Raw genomic sequence first — 25,635 nt, 5'->3', positions numbered from 1 at the left:
TTGATTTTTATTAGGCTGTTTTTTGTCTCAAGATTTCTCCCATTGTGATATCCGGGTTCACAGTTTCTAGTAAGCTGGCATTGCTGCTGCGTCCAATTTCGAAATGAACCAATAAGCGGCCGCCATATCCCACATCTCAGACACGCGTTTTTCCCTTGTACTAAAAGTATTATCTTTATTAAGTTTTACGTTACCTTTCATTAAGCATTGGTATCTGAACTTTGTGTCTTTATTTCTTGAATTGATCAATCGCTGTGCTTATTTCTTTTATATTACATACGATTTCCCGCTAGGGGATGTTCCCACTTTTACTTCCGCATCATGGCCGGTTGGTTATGTAGGCCCAAGCAGACCCGCTATCTGGTTACTTTACAAGTGGTACTAATTAGTCAAAATGAAACAATTGCTACTTATATTTCTCAAATTTTCCACAATAGCAAAAAATGTCAGCATGTCAAACAAACATGGTTCAAATTGCTCTGAGCACTATGCGACTTAACTTCTGAGGTCACCTAGAACTTAGAACTAATTAAACCTAACTAACCTAAGGACATCACAAACATCCATGAACGAGGCAGGATTCGAAACTGCGACGCAGCCGTCGCTCGGTTCCAGACTGTAGCTTCTAGAACCGTACGGCCACTCCGGCCAGCTCAGCACATCATTATGTGCTCCATCACGTTCAACAACATTACGCAGAAGCAATTTGATCTGTCACTAAAAGTTGACGTTTTACTCTGCGCACACGTTTAATTTGGAAATTTGTTGTAAGCTCTTATGGGACCGAACTGCTGACGTCATCGGTCCCTAAGCTTACACACTACGTAATCTAACTTAAACTAACTTACGCTAAGGGCAATACACACATCCATGCCCGAGGGAGGACTCGAACCTCCGACGGGTGTAGCCGCACGAACCGTGACAAGACACCCTAGACCGCGAGGCTATCCCGCGCGGCAGGCCCCGTTTAGCTGGCCATACTGTGTATAGTTAGGAGTGGCGGTGCTGGGATGAGAAGTGTGCAAAATCATTCAGTAAACTTCTTTATTAAAGACTTAAAATAGCATCATTTAAAATGATTTAAATGGCTCTAAGCACTATGGGACTTAACATATGAGGTCGTCAGTTCCCTAGACTTAGAACTACTTAAACCTAACTAACCTAAGGACATCACACATATCCATTCTCGAGGCAGGATTCGAACCTGCGACCGTAGCAGCAGCGCGGTTCTGGACTGAAGCGCCGAGAACCGCTCGGTCACAGCGGCAGGCACATCATTTCATATCAAATCCAAATGTAGCTGTGAACCTCTCAGTTAGCATTTACATCACATTTGCACGATTTATATGTGCAATCCTTAAAAACAGCATAACGTACGGAAATTTAGAACATTTGAAATTTTAGCTCTTACAGTATCCGGCCGCCAGGGCCAGAATTGGAAAAAAATCCCTAGAGCTCTCAGGTCTATGACGCCGTTAAGTTCCTTTTACAAAGACATCTATTTAAAAAATTACACTCCTTTCAAAAGATCAACGCCACACTGTAATCACCAGAGGCTCGAGGGAACAAGTTTTAATGTAAATGAGGCCACCCAAAACATAGGCCGCTAAAACGGTAGCAATAAAGTCGGTTACCAATTACCACAGGCGGCCTTTTCGAAAATCAGAACTGCCATTCAACTGGTGACGTGTACTAACATGGGGCCTGTGGCTATTAGTAAAAAATGAACAGCAAAAAATTTATGTAAATTTAAAAGAATATAATTACATTAGTACACACGCGAGTGTGCATCATTGTCCAGATCACAGTACAGTGTACTACAACCACTTTTTAACAAACGGACGACCGTAATCCAGTTTCCGCTGCCATACAACAGGTTCTAAAGGTAACCATGATGGTGGCGAATGCAATCGATAAGTCCAATTTTTCGCCAGGCCGAAGCACGTAGCACAAAATTTGCTCATCGCCGGTATGCTGACAGATGATGTTTCCCTGCCGATCTTCCGACAGAGAGCACACATGGAAAGCCGTCCCATCGAAGCGGGCCCCATAGCGTCAGAATCGGGAGCATAAACCCACACTCGCCACAACTACAAAGCAAACATCGAGCTGATATTTTCAATAATGGTTCTGTTGCAGAGTGGCTCAGCCGCTACTTCTGGGATACACTATTCAGTACTTCAATCCAGGCAGCACTATTACGGAAGAGCAAGCCTACATCTACGCAAGTCTCATGGTGATCATCAACTTTCTGAAGCTGTTCTGCCACCACCACTACACCATGCTGACCACATATGTCGGCATGAGGGTCAGGGTGGCCTGTTGCGCTCTTCTGTATCGAAAGGTAAGTTGTATACGGTTTTGGAGAAGGTTGTTGTAAAACATATGTGCCTGAGAATCTACATGAAACTGCCGCCGTAGTTTCTCGTGAGTAAATGCAAGGTCGTGATAACAAAAACAGGTTCCGCCCACCTTCAGTTGCACAATAGCTTGCACTCTCAGAGACACACATGTAGTTAGTTTTCTGGGGTCGTGGATTGGATTCTTTGTTGCGCCGAAGACAGATATCGATGTGGCCATTGTAGTGTACAGAAACGCATTTCAGAACATCTCATATACAAACTGAAACCTGCTACACCTCATTCATGAAGTTGAAAAATGTTCAGATGTGTGTGAAATCTTATGGGACTTAAATACTAAGGTCATCAGTCCATAAGCATACACACTACTTAACCTAAATTATTCTAAGAACAAACACACACACACACCCATGCCCGAGGGAGGACCCGAACCTCAGCCGGGACCAGGCGCACAGTCCATGACTGCAACGCCTTACACCGCTCGGCTAATCCCGCACGGCTCATGAAGTTATTTCTCTGTCTTTCCTCTATGGCACTGGAGAGTTATACAACTAACTTCCGGTAGAAGCAGCAAACACACTGTTCCAATATCACAAAAGGAGGATCTATACGCGAAAAATACCAGGACACGAGGGACAATAACAGTCTGATTACTTCATGGTGAGTGTCCAAATCAAATAATGAAGTTTCAGGGACCCTTAGGAGCAGATACAGACTCAGGACATGGTGATGATGAAGTGTAAGAAAATAGTCAGTATGAATCAGTGGTAAGAAAGTGGTAAAGAAAGTATTGAGGAATAAGGACCTGAGTTGGTTTTCTGAGGCTTTATATATTACTCTGACAAATACTACAGTCAGAACTTCACCTGAAGAGGAATCAAAATATCTAGAAAGAGCTGTCGCGTTAAGTTAGACAAGAAATACTGGTAACAAGAAGGTAAGAACGAAGATAGCTTGAGCAATAGAAGAAATAGTTCAATGATCGATGAAAGCAAGAAATAAAAAACGTTCAGGAACAGAAAGCAGTTCACAGATGTAAGTCACTTAGGAATGAAATCAAAAGGTTGCACATGGAAGTAAAAGCGAAATGATTGGTTTTAATTTAAAAAATGTGAAGGATTCGGCACGTAGGAAATTCAAAATAACTTTAGATGAAATTAAAAACAAAGACATAAACATTAAGAGTACTGCATGTAGACCGATAGAGTACAGTGACAGTCTCTGCTAGGTACAGTAACTGTATGCTAATGCGTTAGAAGACGCAACGCGTGCTGATTTGGAACTCATATTACAATCGGAGTTTGACCGAGCTTTGGAAAACTTGCGATCAAACACAACGGAAGAGACTGCTCAAATGGTTCAAATGACTCTGAGCACTATGGGAATTAACATCTGAGGTCATCAGTCCCCTAGAACTTAGAACCACTTAAATCTAACAAACCTAAGGACATCAAACACATCCATGCCCGATGAAGGATTCGAACCTGCGACCGTAGCAGTCGCGTGGTTCAAGACTGAAGCGCCTAGAACCGCTCGGTCAAAGGGACTGATTTGAGAAGAATTTCTGTTTGATTTGTAAAAGAAACTTTATCAGCATTCGGTTGCAATACTAAACGTAATGCCCGAAGAATTTAAATCAAGCTCATTTTTATGGTATTTCAGTTCCTTTCTCCAGAATACATGTCAAGCTTATTAACCACTGGAGTACATGCTTGATTCATATCTAGTGGTATAGTCGTTCATTGTTTCTAGCTTTAATCAACTCCAATGCAGTAAATAAACTGATGAGCTAAAACATTACGACCACTGCCAACCCCCAAAATGAATGTATCCTGGTGATATTTGTAACACCTGACACGGTAAGAAAAGCATATAAGACGAATTGGGAGTCATATGAGCGACGACATGGGGCACAAATGGGAAAATCCGTTGTCACAAACGATTTTCAGAAAGGGCAGAGTCTTACGTGGTCGGTAATGAGCAAATATGGAAAGTGGCTGTAGAATGGTGAATCCACGAGTAGGCGACAAGGAGCTGTACGTACACGTCTCATTACAGAACGTTGATGTTGGAGTCTCGTTCGCTTTGTAAGGCAGGATGCGCAGCGACCTGTGGTTGACCGGGCGACAAAGTACAATGATGGAGCAGGCACAAGAACTTCGGAGTGCACCGTTTAGTGCACACTCATGAATGTGTGGCTCCGTCTTAGACGACCCGTAAGTGTTCAGAAAAAAAAACAAAACTGGCATTCTGCCGATAGGAACGTGGAATGTTAGATCCACCGTTCATTTCTACAGATTCCTCCACTGCTTCCTTCATGGTTTTCAAAGCCACATCTTCAACAGAGGATCCTACCAGTTCACAGTAGTACAGTAGTAGTGCTTGGAGGCGATGGCAAGTTCATAATACCACAAAACAGTTTACCAGCAGCAGACCCTTTTCCAATGGATCGAAGACCATACACAAGTCGAACATTCACATCAAACCTTCTAGATCATCCATTTTCACCAAAGATACTGGCATGTGAATTGTAGAAATACACTTGATACTTGCATCATGCACAGATTATCTTCATCTCACAAGCTAAACCAAAGTGCTTTGTTATATCTAGTCCCACTCCTACACTTGAACACATTTTGCACAGAACACTTTCTTTTAGCACAGAAGATAATAATCCAATATTCAGTACTTCGTTAATATCATCACTGTCACTAACATATTTACAAAATCTGTGACTTCCATCAGTCAGCTTCTTGCTAGAAGATGTCACAGGGCTGTGGCCGGCCATGTGTTGCTTAGCAGATGGTTCAAATGGCTCTGAGCACTATGGGACTTAACATCTATGGTCATCAGTCCCTAGAACTTAGAACTACTTAAATCTAACTAACCTGAGGACATCACACAACACCCAGCCATCACGAGGCAGAGAAAATCTCTGACCCCGCCGGGAATCGAACCCGGGAACCCGGGTGTGGGCTTAGCAGAGGAACGCAGTGTTTCAGTAATTGTAGTATCGCATCTTGATATTAGTGTTAATTTTCTTTTCCCTACATTCTTCCTCTTCTTATATATACGATTACTAAAACGTGGCATCGTAACCAGAACAACGCTTTACATAAGAAGTATAATACTACCAACAACAGGCGCAACACTGAACTAATTCGAAATGGTAAACAGCAAAGAGACGATGTTCCTCGCTCTTAGCGCTTCATTTGTCACAGAAAACAATGTAGCCAAATCTTGCACATTCGGTGTATGCGTAACATAAGGCGCTGTATGCGTAACAGGCCGAGAAAATCCCAAGCACTTCGCCAGGAAGTCACGAGAGGGTGTTAGATGCATTCAGCGGCCTTCCTTTTCCTCCTCAGGCGTGGGGGAAAATGGTAATAACTCCACTTCTAGGGCGAGTAGAACAATAATTCAAAGTTTACATTAAAGAGGAATGTTCCAATTTCCGGTAGCAAAAAAAAGAAAATCGTAATTTTTTGGATTTGACCACCTCCGGCTCCCCTTAATCGGGAAGCTAAGTTAGAAAATTTAAAAAAGTAACTGAATAAGTTGAAGTTAGACATTGTGGGAAATAGTGGAGTTCGGTGGCAGGAGGAGCTGGTAAATACCGAATTACGAAGTCAGATTAGGGGTAATCCAGAAGTTTGTTTAATAATGAATAAGAAAATAGTAATGCGGGTAAGCTTATGCCTACCACAGTAGTACAAGTCTACGTACCAACGAGCTCTGCAGATGATTGAAGAAATATACGATAGGACAAAAGAATTTATTCAGATAGTTAAAGGAGACGAAAATTTAATAGCCATGAGAGAGTGGAATTCGATTGTAGGTAAAGAACGACAAGGAAAAATGGTAAATGAATATGGACTGGGGGAAAGGAATGAAAGAGGAAGCCGATTGGTACAGTTTTGAACAGAGCGCAATTTAATGTCGCTAACACAAGGTTTAAGAAACATAAAAGAAGGTTTTATAAGTGGAAGAGATCTAGTGACACCGGCAAGTTTCGGATTAGTAATAACGGTAACATAGAGATCTAGGAACCAGACTTTAAATTTTGAGGCATTTGAGGGTCAGATGTGGACCCTGACCACAAATGATTGATTATGAACTGTAGATTAAAACTAACGAAATTGGGAAAAAAGTACGAGATTAAGGAGATGGGACCGGGCAATTTGAAAGAAATAGAGATTGTTGAGTTTCAGAGGGAGTGTTAGGCAACGAATGACTAAAGCAGGAGAAAGGAATACAATAGAAGACGAATTGGTAGCTTTAAAAGATGAAATAGTGAAGGCAGCAGTGGGTCAAATCGGCAAAAGGACTAGACCTATTTAATAACAGAAGAAACTGAATTTATTTGATTAAAGGAGAAAATTTAAAAATGCTGCAAATGAAGAAGGCGAAAAAGAATGCAAACATTTAAAAAATGAAATTGACAAGAATAGCAAATGTGCTAAGTAGGAATGACTATAGAACAAATGCAAGGATTTAGAAGCGTATTTCGCTCGGGGGAAAGATAGATAACGCCTAAAGGAAAGTTAAAGAGGTTTATGGGGGAAAGAGAAGGAGCTGTACAAATGTCAACAGCTCAGATGGTCAACCAGTACTAAAGAAATGGGAGATATGGTACTGCGAGAAGAATTTGACAAAGCTCTGAATGATATAAGGAGAAACAAGGTCCCGGGAGCAGATGATCTTTCGTCAGAAAACAAAGGGGTTTTTCATTGCGACGGAATCTTCTCACGAAATTCCAATCAGCAACTTTCTCCTCACAGTGCAGAAATATTTTGTTCACACCGAGCTACATAGGGAGAAACGATCACCACGATAAAATAAGTGAAATCAGAACTCGTACGGAAAGATATAGGTGTTCATTCTTTCCGCGCGCTATACGAGATTGGAATAATAGAGAATTGTGAAGGTGGTTCGATGAACCCTCTGCCAGGCACTTAAATGTGGTTTGCAGAGTATCCATGTAAATATAGATGTACTGAATAAAATTGGGGAGACAAGAAATTTGTGATGCAACCAAAAGAAGGAATGTGTTGATATGACACATGCTGAGACATCAAGGGATCACCAGTTTAGTGTTACAGGGAAATGGGTATGTGTACGGGCGGTGGGGGGGGGGGGGGGGGGGAGGGGTAAAAGTCGTAGAGGAAGACCAAGATAACCAAGACATGAGTACAGTAAGCAGATGCGGAAAGATGTAGTTTGAAATAGTTATTCGGAGATGAAGAGCGTCGCACAGGATAGAGCAGCATTGAGAGCTGCATCATACCAGAGATTGGGTTGCGAATCAATGGAAACTTGCTGCCCTGTCGTATGAGGCGCTTTTCTTGTTGTACCAAATCAAGTGTTGTGTTTGGATTAGCCATCTTCCACCAGGCGTACGGCGCTCGTGTAATCACTGCATCACAGACGTAGGGGGGTGGGAAGGGGCTTCCATGGGACCTACGGTAGTAATCAAATACGGCATGAGGTTTGTGGTGTAAGTGAACGTCATTGCAGATCACCTGCATCCCTTCATGCTTGATAGCTTCCCCGACAGCAGAGTAACGTTTTAAGAAGTTTGTACGTGTCACTAGACCAGGATCATGCTACAGTAATTTCGTGATGCATTGGCCATCAAATTTGCCTGATCTAACGCCAATGGAACACAGCTGATACGCTATCAGGCGCTGGCCGCAAATCACCCGCACGTTAACTTACGGCAAATGCGTAATCTGCAAACAAACATCTGGTATCATATACCAAGGAAAACCCACTAAAGCCACGCGGGATTAGCCATGTGGTCTAAGGCGCTGCAGTCATGGACTGTGTGGCTGATCCCGGCAGAGGTTCGAGTCCTCCCTCGGGCATGGGTGTGTGTGCTTGTCCTTAGGATAATTTAGGTTAAGTAGTGTGTAAGCTTAGGGAGTGATGACCTTAGCAATTGAGTCCCATAAGATTTCACACGCATTGGAACACACAAAACCCACTAAAGAATTCATGGCTAGTAAAATCGCTGCTGCGCTGCGTATGAAATGTGGACCAACATCCTCTTAACCAGGAGCTTCACAAGTGTAGTTCTGCTTTATCGGCTTCAGGTTGCTAGCAGATTGATAACTTATACCTGAATTTTTTGAGTTCTTAAAACACTAACTTACGGTATTTAAGGAAAAGCTGGAGGTACTGACCGTGGATCGTTGGAGAACACGTGGAACAAAAGACGCTACTGTCTTGTGCCTCAGGTACTCCGCATCAACAAGCAGTCCATGGACGTGACAGCGACGGGGCAGGTGATAAACCTCATGTCCAACGACGTGGCTCGCTTCGACGTCGCTTCGTTGAGCGCCAACTGGCTGTGGATCTCATTTCTGCAGCTGGCGATCGTCACGTACTTCTTGTACCGCTCCGTGTCCTGGGCGGCCTTCGCTGGTGTCATTTATGTCATCATCATGACGGTTCCACCACAGAGTAAGTTAGCCGATACATTATTATTATCTAGTAAATTATCTTTTTTGATTCTTCAATAGCAGAAAAACATCAATTTGTTATGCTAGCTTAAAAATAGCTGTGTTGATTTCATATTTTTACGAACAGAGTATTCTGGCTGAGACCAATTTCGTTATCCGGAGATAGGAAGTGGCTCTCAAGTACACTGCATGAATTTAGACCCTAAATTAAATGCTGTTGCTGGCAGTATCAAAATGACTAAACGTGGTGGTTGAAAAAGTTTAATTTTATTTCTCAAGACTACATCTTCTGCATAAACGAAAACAGGAACCAGGAGCAAAATTTAATTTACGCATCTAAACTAAAATGTTATTTTGGTGCCACTTGTAAGTTCTCGCTTACGTGGTTGTTGGGAGAGGTCTCCTGCGCAGCTAGCTCGATCCCTAGTTCACTAGTTCATTACCCATTGAGTTTCAACATTCAGGGTTTTGTAAATTCATTCCGGGAATGAAGGCAGGGAACTTTAGTATCATTTCACATTTAGTGTTCAGAGGTTCAAAATGGTTCAAATGGCACTGAGCACTATGGAACTTAACTTCTGAGGTCATCAGTCCCCTAGAACGTAGAACTACTTAAACCTTACTAACCTAAGGACATCACACACATCCACGCCCCATGCAGGATTAGAACTTGCGACCGTAGCGGTCACGCGGTTCCAGACTGAACCCTAGAACCGCACGGCCACACCGGCCGGCTTAGTGTTCAGCAAAGAGGCTATGTTCGATTTATGTGAACTAAATTAGAACTGCCACACAATAGAGAGAGAGAGAGAGAGAGACGGAAAGTGGATGGATGGAGTGGGTTGTAACCGAGCGAGGTGGCGCAGTGGTTAGACACTGGACTCGCATTCGGGAGGACGACGGTTCAATCCCGCGTCCGGCCATCCCGATTTAGGTTTTCCGTGATTTCCCTAAATCGCTCCAGGCAAATGCCGGGATGGTTCCTTTCAAAGGGCACGGCCGACTTCCTTCCCCGTCCTTCCCTAATCCGATGAGACCGATGACCTCGCTGTCTGGTCTCCTTCCCCAAACAAACCAACCAAAAACCAGAGGGTTGTACGGGCGCACGACGGCAAGTTCTACAGCGCCCGCTCAGTAACAGATTGAGACGGGTGTCAAGAAAAGACTCAGAACAGTAAGATAAAAGAGAACGTAGACCGTTCTTCTTTGAGAAAACGCGGTTACAGGAATCACGTAACAGGATACTTTGGAGATCTAGATTTTTCAATATTAAAGAGAACTGGCCGAAAGTTTCTTTTTTGAACAGGACGGAGCAGCTCCACGCTAACACCTGCGTGTGATATGGTTTCATAACAACGAGCTACATCGGCTATGGATCGGACATTAGGGGCGTAGGCTCTCTCGCTACGCCGTTGGCCTCCTAGGTGGCGTGATCTCGCGGTACACCGTCAGTCCAAAAAGTTCCGAGACTGGATTAAAAATAGAGAAACTTAAAGATAGTGGTTTTAATGCTTCATCTGTTCTACTTTGTCTCTCTCCACTTGAATACAGCACACAGGACGCTCACACAAGTCCCTCTGCGATGGCATTTGTCTTACGCATGACCGTGGCTTGAATGTCGTTACCTTGCCAAAGCGTTGACGGTAAAGTGAATTTCTGCGTTTGTCGTTTTAGGGCAGATTCGTATCGACGACACCAAGTTTCGTCAGCAATGACTATTTTTGCTGGGAAAGAACTATCTACGTTTTGGGTTTCTATTAAGATGCAGCAGGCGCCTACTCGTCGTTGGTTTCTTGATTGATTTGGGGAAGGATTAGGGAAGGACGGGAAAGGAAGTGGGGCGTGCCCTTTCAAAGGAACCATCCCGGCATTTGCCTGAAACGATTTAGGGAAATCACGGAAAACCTAAATCAGGATGGCCGGAATCGTGTTTGAGCCGTTGTCCTCCAGAACGCGAGTCCAGTATGCTAACCACTGCACCACCTCGGTCAGCCGTTGTTTTCGTTCAGGAGTCAAAGTGTACTGGACATAGTTTCCATACATTTTTCTCTTCTTCAAAATATTCCGGAGGATATCTTGAAAACTCGATTTAGAGATGTTGCTCATTGCGATTCGTAATCCAACTACTTTGGTGCACTACAGTTGCACATCCACTACTTAATGCTGCTTGCTCACAACTGTCTGGAGAATAGACAAATGCATATATGCTGTTTATAATAGCTACATAAATCCTCCAACTATATGGCCATGGTGCAGCAACAGTGATATATTTTCAGTACGAAAAAATAGTGTAGTCTCAAGTAGTGCGCGAACATGCGGCCACTACAATTTGTATACCAGTATTCGTGGCCCTATCTAAGCACACCCCCCCATGAACCATGGACCTTGCCGTTGGTGGGGAGGCTTGCGTGCCTCAGCGATACAGATGGCCGTACCGTAGGTGCAACCACAACGGAGGGGTATCTGTTGAGAGGCCAGACAAACGTGTGGTTCCTGAAGAGGGGCAGCAGCCTTTTCAGTAGTTGCAGGGGCAACAGTCTGGATGGTTGACTGATCTGGCCTTGCAACATTAACCAAAACGGCGTTGCTGTGCTGGTACTGCGAACGGCTGAAAGCAAGGGGAAACTACAGCCGTAATTTTTCCCGAGGACATGCAGCTTTACTGTATGATTAAATGATGATGGCATCCTCTTGGGTAAAATATTCCGGAGGTAAAATAGTCCCCCATTCGGATCTCCGGGCGGGGACTACTCAGGAGGATGTCGTTATCAGGAGAAAGAAAACTGGCGTTCTACGGATCGGAGCGTGGAATGTCAGATCCCTTAATCGGGCAGGTAGGTTAGAAAATTTAAAAAGGGAAATGGATAGGTTAAAGTTAGATATAGTGGGAATTAGTGAAGTTCGGTGGCAGGAGGAACAAGACTTCTGGTCAGGTGATTACAGGGTTATAAACACAAAATCAAATAGGGGTAATGCAGGAGTAGGTTTAATAATGAATAGGAAAATAGGAATGCGGGTAAGCTACTACAAACAGCATAGTGAACGCATTATTGTGGCCAAGATAGATACGAAGCCCACACCTACTACAGTAGTACAAGTTTATATGCCAGCTAGCTCTGCAGATGACGAAGAAATTGAAGAAATGTACGATGAAATAAAAGAAATTATTCAGATAGTGAAGGGAGACGAAAATTTAATAGTAATGGGTGACTGGAATTCGAGTGTAGGAAAAGGGAGAGAAGGAAACATAGTAGGTGAATATGGATTGGGGCTAAGAAATGAAAGAGGAAGCCGCCTAGTAGAATTTTGTACAGAGCACAACTTAGTCATAGGTAACACTTGGTTTAAGAAACATGAAAGAAGGTTGTATACGTGGAAGAACCCTGGAGATACTAAAAGGTATCAGATAGATTATATAATGGTAAGACAGAGATTTAGGAACCAGGTTTTAAGTTGTAAGACATTTCCAGGGGCAGATGTGGACTCTGACCACAATCTATTGGTTATGACCTGTAGATTAAAACTGAAGAAACTGCAAAAATGTGGGAAATTAAGGAGATGGGACCTGGATAAACTGAAAGAACCAGAGGTTGTACAGAGTTTCAGGGAGAGCATAAGGGAACAATTGACAGGAATAGGGGAAAGAAATACAGTAGAAGAAGAATGGGAAGCTCTGAGGGATGAAGTAGTGAAGGCAGCAGAGGATAAAGTAGGTAAAAAGACGAGGGCTGCTAGAAATCCTTGGGTAACAGAAGAAATATTGAATTTAATTGATGAAAGGAGAAAATATAAAAATGCAGTAAATGAAGCAGGCAAAAAGGAATACAAACGTCTCAAAAATTGAGAGGAAGTGCAAAATGGCTAAACAGGGATGGCTAGAGGATAAATGTAAGGATGTAGAGGCTTATCTCACTAGGGGTAAGATAGATACTGAATACAGGAAAATTAAAGAGACCTTTGGAGAGAAGAGAACCACGTGTATGAATATCAAGAGCTCAGATGGCAACCCAGTTCTAAGCAAAGAAGGGAAGGCAGAAAGGTGGAAGGAGTATATAGAAGGTTTATACAAGGGTGATGTACTTGAGGACAATATTATGGAAATGGAAGAGGATGTAGATGAAGACGAAAAGGGTGATACGATATTGCGTGAAGAGTTTGACAGAGCACTGAAAGACCTGAGTCGGAACAAGGCCCCCGGAGTAGACAACATTCCATTAGAACTACTGACGGCCTTGGGAGAGCCAGTCATGACAAAACTCTACCAGCTGGTGAGCAAGATGTATGAGACAGGCCAAATACCCTCAGACTTCAAGAAGAATATAATAATTCCAATCCCAAAGAAAGCAGGTGCTGACAGATGTGAAAATTACCGAACTATCAGTTTAATAAGTCACAGCTGCAAAATACTAACGCGAATTCTTTACAGACGAATGGAAAAACTGGTAGATGCGGACCTCGGGGAGGATCAGTTTGGATTCCGTCGAAATGTTGGAACACGTGAGGCAATACTGACCTTACGACTTATCTTAGAAGAAAGATTAAGAAAAGGTAAACCTACGTTTCTAGCATTTGTAGACTTAGAGAAAGCTTTTGACAATGTTGACTGGAATACTCTTTTTCAAATTCTAAAGGTGGCAGGGGTAAAATACAGGGAGCGAAAGGCTATTTACAATTTGTACAGAAACCAGATGGCAGTAATAAGAGTCGAGGGGCATGAAAGGGAAGCAGTGGTTGGGAAAGGAGTGAGACAGGGTTGTAGCCTCTCCCCGATGTTATTCAATCTGTATATTGAGCAAGCAGTAAAGGAAACAAAAGAAAAATTTGGAGTAGGTATTAAAATTCATGGAGACGAAGTAAAAACTTTGAGGTTCGCCGATGACATTGTAATTCTGTCAGAGACGGCAAAGGACTTGGAAGAGCAGTTGAACGGAATGGACAGTGTCTTGAAAGGAGGATATAAGATGAACATCAACAAAAGCAAAACGAGGATAATGGAATGTAGTCCAATTAAATCGGGTGATGCTGAGGGAATTAGATTAGGAAATGAGACACTTAAAGTAGTAAAGGAGTTTTGCTATTTAGGAAGTAAAATAACTGATGAAGGTCGAAGTAGAGAGGATATAAAATGTAGACTGGCAATGGCAAGGAAAGCGTTTCTGAAGAAGAGAAATTTGTTAACATCGAATATAGATTTAAGTGTCAGGAAGTCATTTCTGAAAATATTTGTTTGGAGTGTAGCCATGTATGGAAGTGAAACATGGACGATAACTAGTTTGGACAAGAAGAGAATAGAAGCTTTCGAAATGTGGTGCTACAGAAGAATACTGAAGATAAGGTGGATAGATCACGTAACTAATGAGGAGGTATTGAATAGGATTGGGGAGAAGAGAAGTTTGTGGCACAACTTGACTAGAAGAAGGGATCGGTTGGTAGGACATGTTTTGAGGCATCAAGGGATCACAAATTTAGCATTGGAGGGCAGTGTGGAGGGTAAAAATCGTAGAGGGAGACCGAGAGATGAGTACACTAAGCAGATTCAGAAGGATGTAGGTTGCAGTAGGTACTGGGAGATGAAGAAGCTTGCACAGGATAGAGTAGCATGGAGAGCTGCATCAAACCAGTCTCAGGACTGAAGACCACAACAACAACAACAAAGTAGTAAAGGAGTTTTGCTATTTAGGAAGTAAAATAACTGATGATGGTCGAAGTAGAGAGGATATAAAATGTAGACTGGCAATGGGAAGGAAAGCGTTTCTGAAGAAGAGAAATTTGTTAACATCGAATATAGATTTATGTATCAGGAAGTCATTTCTGAAAGTATTTGTTTGGAGTGTAGCCATGTATGGAAGTGAAACATGGACGATAACTAGTTTGGACAAGAAGAGAATAGAAGCTTTCGAAATGTGGTGCTACAGAATAATGCTGAAGATTAGATGGGTAGATCACGTAACTAATGAGGAGGCATTGAATAGGATTGGAGAGAAGAGAAGTTTGTGGCACAACTTGACTAGAAGAAGGGATCGGTTGGTAGGACATGTTTTGAGGCATCAAGGGATCACAAATTTAGCATTGGAGGGCAGCGTAGAGGGTAAAAATCGTAGAGGGAGACCAAGAGATGAGTACACTAAGCAGATTCAGAAGGATGTAGGTTGCAGTAGGTACTGGGAGATGAAGCAGCTTGCACAGGATAGAGTAGCATGGAGAGCTGCATCAAACCAGTCTCAGGACTGAAGACAACAACAACAACAACATCTAAGCACAGCTGCATGCCTTCACCGAAGACAAAATTTCGACTATTTACGACTAATACATTACCCGCAGTTCCTATACGATTTATAAAGATGCATCAAAAACGCGTAAAGTCTCAATAAAGTCTATGCTATTTTGGCAACCTAGTCTCTTCTTCTTACGGAAAATATAGTAGCTCTGACAAGCTGCCAACGTAGTCACTGTGCTGACTTTGCTTGTACTCCAAGAATAAAATCAGTCTCTGAAATTTTAGGATGGGCAAAGTATGTAATCTTTTGTGTGGGGTTTGTGAAATGCTCTATGTCTCTTCCCTTCGAACAATTTTGAGTGACGCCGTTCCAGGAAAGCCTCATGGAATATTTGTGAAAGGTAAATGTGAAGTTTGATCCTTAACGTAACTGTAAAAAGTAGTCCAAGGTTGTATGTGCATGCGTACATATGTCATATCTCTGTGAAATAGGGTCGTTCTTTTGGAAAGGAAAACCTTGACTCTTGTGCCTAAGTTCAAATGCACTTTACGTTTCTACCTTCTTTCGTGTAGAAGATGTGGTTTAGTTAAATGAGGTGAATCTTTTTGAAACAACCTGTACTACTCATGCCACTAGAGCAATTTTCTACACTTTTCTACAGGCTGTTTAGCATGTACACATATGTAGGACGTCAGAGCACGGTATCTGACCAACGCGGGGTGATGTTCGTTCACAGTATGTGTCTCAGCTGCCTCTAACGCGTGCTGATCGTGCGTACCAGGTGTATCAAGAGCCAGTCTTGAGAAATCTAGTCACATGCGAACGAGTGCGCAGATATATCTGTATGAATGATTTCATGCACCTGTGGCCTGCGCGGAGTCATGTCCGTTGTCTAGAGTTCGCCTCGACTTTTGAGGTGTTCTCAGGTCACGGGAGTCTCTCATACAACAGTACCGAATACGGCCGTGTTAGCAGAAATAAAAGTAAAGACATTAGCATTATTGACTGGTAGTTGTTGGGTGCTTGTGCAGATGCATAACAGAAAAGCTTTTTTTTATACAATGCGGTGGTGCTTTTCTAATTCGAATTCATTATGTACACATTAACGCTCGGAAAACTTCGTTTGTTGTTCCATAGGTGAATGGTTATTCCCTTCACCCACAACATAAACGCAGAAAAAAATTGCTCTAACATCTTTTCAACCAGCTTACCCAAATAAGTTGATAAACAGACGTACTAACACTGTAAACACTAAAGTAACTCTATCTATTACTTTCTCACGACTAAACTGCTGAACCGATTTGGATGGAATTTGGTTTATGGATTGTTTGGAACTCGAGGGAGTATATAGGCTATTTCATAAATAAAAGAAATTTATCCCTAAAAGGACGAAATGGGGAACCAAATATCATTTTTTAGATTAATGGACATCGTCGCACCTTGAGTGGAAAGATGAGGAGGGGGGGGGGGGGCGATTTCCAACTATGCTTAACCAAGCAGATAGGCAATTTAGAATACTGAATCCATTCTTCCAAACATCGTACGATAGTCATAGCGTGTAGGATTTCACGGCCGGCGTCTTCCGTAATTAAAACTTCCGGGCTAAGAGGTCGTGGTCCAATAGTAGAAATACTTCTCCCTGACGTTTCGTTGCCAGCTGCGGGCAACATCATCTGAGGTGAGTCTATGACTGGCTGCTAGGATTTTTTTCCTTTATTGTAATTTTAATCACCTCATACAAGGCGGGCTGGCAGCAGCATATTACGCTGCTCTTCATCCTTGAGTGGTACAATAATATGACATATAGGTGGTACAGACAATACAACAAAAACGGCGGGCAAAAAATGTAGATACAAAAAACAGTAAACATGAAGCCGTTCACGCTGGATGAGAAATAACACTAACACTTGTTGACACAGCGCACAAAACACGGATGACTGCGACGGCACACGTGAACAGTGGTGGCGTGACGGCGAAAGAACACTAAACACAAGACAAAGGCACACACACGAGACACTGATGGCGATGATCTCCGGCTCGCGAATGTTCACTGAGCGTGTGCGAGTCTGGGGAGGGGGAGGGGGAGGAGGAAGGGGAGTGGGACAGGGAGAGAGGAGGGCAGATGCCATGGGCAAGGGAGATAGGAGGAGGGGAGGAAAGAAAGGGGGAGCCCAGAAGAAGAAGGGTGGAGGAAGGGGACAGGGGAAAAGGAAAGAGAAGGGAGGGAGGGTGCCAAGAGGAGAGGACACGGGAGTGGGGGTGGGGAGGATCAAAGTTGATAGGAGGGGTAGATGGAGGGGAGGAGGACATCATCAGGGAGGGGGAGCTGGCGGAAGCCACTTTGGGAGAGGGTAAGGAGGGTGGAGAGATGGAGACTGGGTGGGACGTGGTAATACAGGCGTGGCAGCAGGCGGGGGGTGGGAGAGGATGGGCGAGATAAGAAGGAGGTGTACAGGATCCATATCCTTTCAAGGAAAAGGAGGAGGTGGGGGAAAGGAATGAGATTGTAAAGGATCCGCATGGGGGAGGGGAGACGGATGCGATAGGTGAGGTGGAGAGCATGGTGTTCAAGGATTTGAAGGGATTTGTAAAAGGTATGGGGGGGGGGGACGGAGATCCTGGCCAGATGGGCATAGCAGAGGATAGGGCGGATGAGGGATTTATAGGTGTGGAGGATGGTGGAGGGATCCACACCCCACGTATGACCCGAAAGGAGCTTGAGGAGACGGAGTCAGGAGTGTGCCTTGGCTTGGATTGTCAGGAGATAGGGGGTCCAGGAGAGGCGACGGTCGAGGGTGACGCCAAGGTACTTTAGGGTGGGAGTGAGGGCGATAGGACAGCCATAGACGGTGAGATAGAAATCAAGGAGGCAGAAGGAAGGGGTGGTTTTGCCTGGGTTTTGGAGGGATTGACCTTGAGCAACCACTGGTTGCACCAAGTGGTGAACCGGTCAAGATGGGATTGGAGAAGGTTTGGGAGCGCTGCAGGGTGTGGGCAAGGGCAAGGAAGGCGGTGTCATTGGCAAACTGGAGAAGGTGCACGGGGGGTGACGGCGGAGGCATGTCCTCCGTATACAAAAGGAACAGAAGGGGGGAGAGGACGGAGCCTTGGGGCACACCGGCGGAGGGAAAAAAGGTGTAGGAATCCGTGTTATGGATGGTGACGTAGGAAGGACGGTGGGAGAGAAAGGAGCCGATCAGACGGATGTGGTTAATGGGAAGGGCGAAGGTTTGGATCTTGAAGAGGAGACTGGAATGCCATATGCGGACATAAGCTCGTTCGAGGTCCAGGGAGAGGAAGATAGCAGAGCGACGGGAATTAAGCTGGTCCGAAAAAGAGATGAGTGAGGTGAAGGAGAAGGTCGTTGGAATAGAAGGACGGCCCAAAGCCACACTGGGTAACCGGAAGGAGGCGGTGCTGGCGGAGATGCTGGTGGATGCGGCGGGAGAGGATAGATTCCAGGACCTTGCTGAAGACCGAGGTAAGGCTGATGGGACGGTAGGAAGAGAGTGCGGATGGCGGTTTGCCAGGTTTAAGGATCATCAGGATATGGGAGGTTTTCCACAGGTCGGGGTACTAACCGGTGGACAGGACTACGTTGTAGAGCCTGGCCAAGGTGGAGAGGAAAAAGGCAGGAGCTTCACAAATGTGACGATAGGTGACACGATCATGACCAGGAGCGGTGTTGCGTTTTGTGCGGAGTGTAGCCATGAGATCCTGTGTAGTGATTGGGGCATTGAGTTCCGTGTGTGCCATATTGTCCAAGTACTGGAAACCAGGTGCGAGGGGAGGGACAGAGGTGTCAATTCGATTGCGGACATCCGGTAAGAGGGAGTAATCGAACTGGGGATCATCGGGGATGGAAAAGACTTCAGACAGGTATCAGGTTAAGTGATTGGCCTTACTAAGGGTGTTAGGGTAGGGGTGATCATCATGGAGAAGGGGACAGTAGGGGGAGGGTTTAGTTCTGGTAAGGCGACGGAAGGCTGGCCAGAACTTGGACAAGTTGATAGGTAGGGTAGCATTTAAACCGGTGCATGTCTGTCGCCAGTCCCGGCGTTTCTTGGCCGAGAACAAATTACGAATGTGTCGTTGGAGTTGTCGGTGGTTTCGTAGTGTGTCCCGGTCATGCGTGTGGAGGAAGGCACGGTAGAGACGGCAGGTTTCACAGAGGAGGAGGACGGCCTGTTGGGGTAAGGTAGGATGGTGGGGGTGGTTAGCGACAGTAGGGATGTGGGCCTCCATGGCCTCAGACAAGGTCTGCTGGAGAAAGGAGGCGGCATGGGTTACATCGTCAGGGTGACGGTAGGTGAAGGGGTGGCTATCGACCTGGGTGGAGAGGGTATCCCCGTAGGCATTCCAGTTGGCACGGGAATAGTCATGGACATACTTAGGGGGAGGGTCATGACGAGGGTCAGGGCGAGGGCGACGACCATCTGAAACGTTGAGGAGGACAGGGAGATGGTCGCTACCAATAGGCTCCAGGACATCCACCCTTATGCGGCCAAAGAGGTTGGCGGAGGGAAGGACAACATCAGGAGTGGAGTTGGATTCGGGACGGGTGTGCTGGGGGATGGGGATGAGGTCGCCTTGAAGGGAGGAGAGGTACCGATGCCACCGCCATAACTGGGCGGCGGAACGACTGTGGATGTTGAGGTCGGCGGCGATCACGTAGGACGAGAAGGTACAGTCAACATGGGAGAGGAAGTCGAAGGGAATAGGGGTGTTAGGGCAGACATAGATGGTGGCGCAGGTAACAGTAAGGCTGAGGAAGAAGAGACTAAGGATCAGGTGTTTGGTGGGGTCGGGAAGGAGAGGTTGGAGCCGAACAATCGGGATTATCAGAACGGTGAAGGAGGTATGGCGAAGTGTGGGAGGTGTGGTGGGGTTGGAGGAAGGTTTCATTGAGGAGGAAGGCGTCCACGCGGTGGCTGGCAAGGGTGTGCAGGAAGAGGTTCTTGTTGGCGGGAAGGGAGCAGATGTCGTTGAAAAGGTTACGGTGCTGTCGTGCCATGACAGGAACTTAGACAAGGGTGTCAAGGCGGGAGAAGGTGAAATGGGCCTGGTTGTTGGAGTAGGTGGAGTACATTTTCAGTTGGAAAACGGAACGGGTGGCGAGGGATACCTGTTGGAGGGTGTGGGGGAGCTTAAAAGGATGAACATTCTGAAGGACGATGGTGAGGAATCTGATGATGTCCTCAGTGGTAGGGTGTGGACAAAGGGAATTGCCGGGAGGGGTGGGGGTGTCCAGAGGGCGGACAAGAACAGTGAGATCAGGAGTGGTAGGAGGGGGTCGGGCTTTACATTTCTGGGAGTAAGTGAGGGAGGTTGCAGGTATTACAGGAGAGAGGGGACTGGAGATTGGGGCACTGCCTGAGAAAGTGGGCATGCCTACATTGCGGGCAGGTGGGGGCCTCGCGGCACTCAGATGTAGGGTGCGCATTATACCGCAAGCACCTCTGGCAGCGGAGGGATTGAGGAGGGGAACGGGAAGGGTCAACTGGGTAGTGGTGGTGAAAGAGAAGGGCACCCTCCTTCAGGAGATTTTCGATGGAGGGGGCGTGTTCGGAAAATACCCGCATAAGGCGGTTGGGGCTGGAGGAATATGCGGCAAACCGCTCGCACCTCCAGATGGGGATGCACCTTGAGGTGCGCCAACACCTCCTCCTCTGTGATCGCCGGACTAAGCCGAGTGATCACGGCAGTAAGGGTCGGCGGGCAACGCAGGGGTTGGGGTTGGCGGGAGAGAGACGGGGAAGGAGCAGGGGTGAGGGAGGCATTAGGGCCAAAGCGGGTGACAGGGATGCGGGAGGGGAGGAGATGAGTACTGAATCACAGCGAGGAGGGAGATGGGGGCACCAGGAAAATTCTGGCGAAGGAAGAGGGTGAGGTTCCGGGTTTCAAGAAAGGAGGAATCAGGATGGGAGAGGAGTTAGCAGTAGGAGGGGGTGGAGAAGGAGGAGGAGTGGGGCAGGAGGGGAGACATCCATGGCATCATGAGTTGGGGAAGGGGGATGAGGCGGAACCTTTTTGGGAGTAGAGGAGGCAGGGGTGCCACTGGGGCGCTTGACGGCGACGAAAGAGGTGTGGGGGATGGGAACGACTGGAATGTGGCGGGGAGTGACAGGTCCCGGTGCTGGAGTCGGCGCCGGAGATGGAGAGGGTGATGGCGAAGGCGACGGTGAAGATGATGACGACGAGGGCGAAGGGGAGAGTAGAGCGTGAGCTGTAGCTCTCTGGGCAACCACCCTAGCGGGGGCCACAGAAACGGGGGAGGGATGGGAGGGAAAGGATCAGAGGAGGCACGGGAGGGGGGAGCCGGGGATGGGGCGACAAATAGGGAGGGAGATGGGAGAGTGAGGAGTGGGGGGATGGACTGAGGGGGGAGAGATGCGGCACACCATGTGATAGTGGTGGCAGTGGCTGAGGGGGAGGTGTAGACGATGGCAGTGGTGGTGGCTGTAGAAGAGGTGGTGGGGTTAGACATTATGATGAGAGGAAAAACACAGGACAAGACAAGGAAAAAAATGAGAGACGGGCCGGGCGACGAGAGACACACAGTAGAAGGTGACGGAGAACGACGAGGGACGAAGGAGACTGGGGCCGAAGCCCCACTCTGCTGTTGCCGGCGGTGGGGGCGACCCGGCTGGCTGGCCGGTGGGGACGCCTCCGCTGCTGCTGCTGTTGCTGTTGCTACTGCTGCTGCTGGAGGCAGCAAGGACCACCGCTGGGTGCTGGCTGCGACCAGGGCTGGCGGGGACCGGCGCTGGCGGGGACCGGCGCTGGCGGGGACCGGCGCTGGCGGGCTGCTGGCGGGGACCGCTGCTTCCGGGGACCGCTGCTGGCTGCTGGCTCCTGCACGTCGACGGGAAGGCTGGCTGGCTGGCTGGCTGGCTGGTTGGTTGGCTGGCTGGCTGGCACCTGCAACACCTATCACTTCGATTGGTACCGCAACAGCACAATCGAAGGGCGGTATTCAAGCGAATTACCGCCGGAGAATCGCTGCTTGGCTGTGGAGGTCCTGTTTATATAGTTTTACTGTTGACAGCACGTGACGACTGGTGGCGCCCTCTACGTGCTCTATATAAACAGGGCCTCCACGACCTAGCAGCCAGTCGTAGGCTCACCTCAGATGATGTTGCCCGCAGCTGGCAACGAAACGTCAGGGAGAAGTATTTCTGCTATTGGACCACGGCCTCTTAGCCCGGAAGTTTTAATTACTGATCGTACGATAGGTCTCAAACTAGAAAAAGACTTCACGACGGTTCCTTGTGGCTCTTATTAGTGAGCAATAGGACATACAGGTAATATATTGTAAGTAATATTCTTTTGATGAACAATGGGAAAATGGTGCCCAATACAGTGCTAATATACTCTGTTCACAGCGTACATGGGTCGACTCTCAGCACGTTTCCGGAAGCGTGTGGCCGTCAGGACCGACGAGAGAATGCGGATGATGAACGAGCTGGTGCAGGGCATACAGGTGGTCAAGATGTACGCCTGGGAGAGGCCCTTCGCCAAGCTCGTCGCACTGGCCAGGAAGTGAGTGTAATTCTGTAACTAAGAGAACAGAAAACACCAGTTACAGTCTGAGAAATGCACATCATTATGCCTTGTGAAACCACACACAGATTTAAATAATAGATGAGAATGGCGTGTCATGCATTTATCATTCATTTAATCCATATTTGAAAAACAGTACCTGCTTTCTTTCGTGTATCCCGTAATAATCAGTACAATTTAAGTAGAACAGATCTTATGGTTTAGAACGGCTTAACGCACCTTTTAGTGTTTTAAAAACATGCCTCAATATATATACTTTGCATGAAATTGCCACGTCAGTTCTGTACGTTGAAGAAAGCTTGTACAGGGTGTCCCAAGAGGAATGGTCAATATACAGGGATGTGACAGGAACGATGATTCAGTGCAGAATGTCTAGTAAACACGTGCTGTAAAATGCACGCCTTAAGAGGTATGAAAACTTCTTGATCTTGTATACTGTGAAACAAATATCTTCTGCTTTAAGCTCTTTGCTTTCCATATTTTGAGTGGTGGTACTGTGGACCAAAAAAAAAGAGACAATCTCCAGTAAACATGGGCTCTAGAATGCATGCCTTAAGAATTACGAGGACTTGTTCATCTTTGTTATTGTGAAACACCACTCTTCTACCGAAAAAGTTATCTGAGCTCTTAAGGAACACATTTGAGAGGTTTCCCAGCATTCTTTGCTTCGAACTGTCGTTCCCATCATATCCTCTCCTACAAGTATACCGTGTATTAATAACAATTTCCTTCATGAACTACATTCTGTCTTCACTAATCAATTTGATTTGTGCTGCTTCAATTCGCGAAACATTTCTTATCACATACTGGTATCACTCCAAATGTATCAAAATTTGTCATTTTATGCTGTTAAGTAACCAATGCTGTAGAAACTGTGGATTCTACAACATTCCATTTTATAAGCTGACTTGATTTTAATCCCTTTTTAGGAAGCGCACCACATACGTTAAAAACCCTTATGGTATCAATGTGAGACCTGAGTTTCTCCTGGCATACACAACTTTCAATTAACTTCCGGGAATTCAGCCAGGTAACACTTTCAGCGACCGCCGATGTTTCGGCGGCCATATGTTGACGATAACTTTGTTGTTTGGCCTCGTGGTAGGGACAACTTGAATGTCTTTCTAGAACATCTGAACTCGACCCACCTGAACATTCGTTTTACGGTGGAGGTGGAAGATGATGGTTGCCTTCCCTTTCTTGACGTGTTGGTTAGGAGGAAGGATGATGGATCATTGAGACGTGCAGTCTACAGGAAACGTACTCACACCGACTTGTACTTACAGGCTAATAGTTGTCATCATCCGGCTTAGCATGAAGGGGTGCTTCATACCTTGGTACACAGGGCACATGTCGTTTCTGACGCTGAGACTTTGCTGAGCTGTCCCATCTTGAAGTTGCATTTCGTGAAAATTGTTATAGTGATAGGCATATTGAACGTGCGCTGCGCTATCGACCAACTGTTCATCGGGTGATTGATGATAATTCTGAGTCAACACCTACGTCTACTGCCTTTTTGCCTTACGTAGGAAACACTTCCAACAAGATCGGTCGTATTTTACGGAAATAAAATGTAAAATGTGTTTTCCGCCCTCCATCTAAAATTAGAGCGCTTTTGAGTTCTGTTAAGGATGATCTTAGTCTGCGTAAGGCGGGTGTATATCGTATTCCTTGTAGCTGCGGCATGGTATATGACCGTGGAGGACCGATGTACTGAGCATAAACGGCACACACAATTACAGCAGACAAGTAGATCTGCTATTGCCGAACATTGCTTGGATACTGGTCACCCCATGTTATATAATAACACCGACGTGGCATGCACGTCCAGCTATTGGGACAGGCTTATTAAACAGCATTTGAGATTAAATTAGCGAGCAACCTCGTTAACAGGGATTGAGGTTTGTGTTTAAACTGTGTCTGGAATCCGGCTCTCTCCCTTGTCAAAAAAAGCAGAGGGACAGAGTCAATGCTACCTCACCTGCGAATTCGTAGTCTCACTCTCGATAGCTCTGACTTTGATCACCTTGGTGACATTTGTGTTCAGTGTGTGTGTTATCTTTCCTAACTCAGTCCGAGAACCAAGATTTTAAATTTTCATGTACGTCGCCTATCCGTTGCAGTTTGCCTTGAAAATGGCGGGGTCTTCTCCCGCCGAAATATCGGCGGTCGCTGAAAGTGTTACCTGGCTGAATTCCCGGAAGTTATTTGAAACTTATGAGATCACTTTGTTGTCCGTTTGGCTGTCCGTCTTTTAAGAGCCATTTTTATCGGGTACGATTAGAGGTATCAAGTTGAAATTTATGTCAAATGCTAAGGTCTAGGGTCGTTTGGTGCTGAAAAAAATTTAACCTTCAAAGTCAGTACAGTCAGAACATGCGCCCATTTATTTCAAATATTTTGACAATCACTCAACCATACCTACAGATGACGCATCTACACAAACAATGACGTCTGTACGGAATGCTCAGCCGCGAGTACTACCCGCAGTTGACCAGTTTCTTTTATATAGATTTCTTAATTTATTTCTAACACTGTGGAAGATTCTCTCAAAAGCCTACTTCAACACCAATAATTATTAACTATAATAATTATTAACATTAAAAGCAGGATGCATTTAAGAAGAGAATGGTTTGACTACTCTCTTGAAGATAGCAATATTTCAAAATTCAAACATATGTGAATGGGGAGCACTGCTGCGACGTTTTAAACAGATGAATATTGAATAAAGAATGTAGCTTCTTGATTTGCGTAGCCTTCCCTCCCGTCAACAATATTCCTTAAAAAAAGTGTGGGACCAACTCGAACGATGGGATTTTACTCTTGTAGACAAGAGCATTTCTACAGCTAGAATTGCATTTGCTTGTATTTTTCTTAATCCAGTTGTATATGTGCTCCTAATTCAATAAATTTTGCCCTGCAGCTCAGATATTGTCAAACTATCTATGTTCTGATCGGACATGGCAGTCTCAGGAGCAGCAATATGTTGCTTAAATAAGCAACATAATCAGCATCACTGAACTCCCACAA

At 45.6% G+C, this 25,635-nt stretch overlaps 1 protein-coding gene across 3 annotated transcripts in view; it reads left to right on the top strand.

Annotated features, from left to right (window-relative positions):
• Positions 1–25,635, top strand: part of LOC126334846 (ATP-binding cassette sub-family C member 4-like) — a 130,854-nt gene that overhangs the window by 30,948 nt on the left and 74,271 nt on the right. For all 3 annotated transcript variants that reach the window (XM_049997516.1, XM_049997515.1, XM_049997514.1), the window contains 3 exons: positions 2,140–2,344; positions 8,600–8,825; positions 22,428–22,584. In XM_049997516.1, coding sequence (XP_049853473.1) covers positions 2,140–2,344; positions 8,600–8,825; positions 22,428–22,584 — 588 coding nt within the window. The remainder of the gene's footprint in view (positions 1–2,139; positions 2,345–8,599; positions 8,826–22,427; positions 22,585–25,635) is intronic.

The sequence above is a fragment of the Schistocerca gregaria genome, chromosome 2 (assembly GCF_023897955.1).
Source record: "Schistocerca gregaria isolate iqSchGreg1 chromosome 2, iqSchGreg1.2, whole genome shotgun sequence".
Taxonomy (NCBI): domain Eukaryota; kingdom Metazoa; phylum Arthropoda; class Insecta; order Orthoptera; family Acrididae; genus Schistocerca; species Schistocerca gregaria.
The sequence above is the reverse complement of the archived record's forward strand: the minus strand, read 5'-3'. Positions and strand labels throughout refer to the sequence as shown.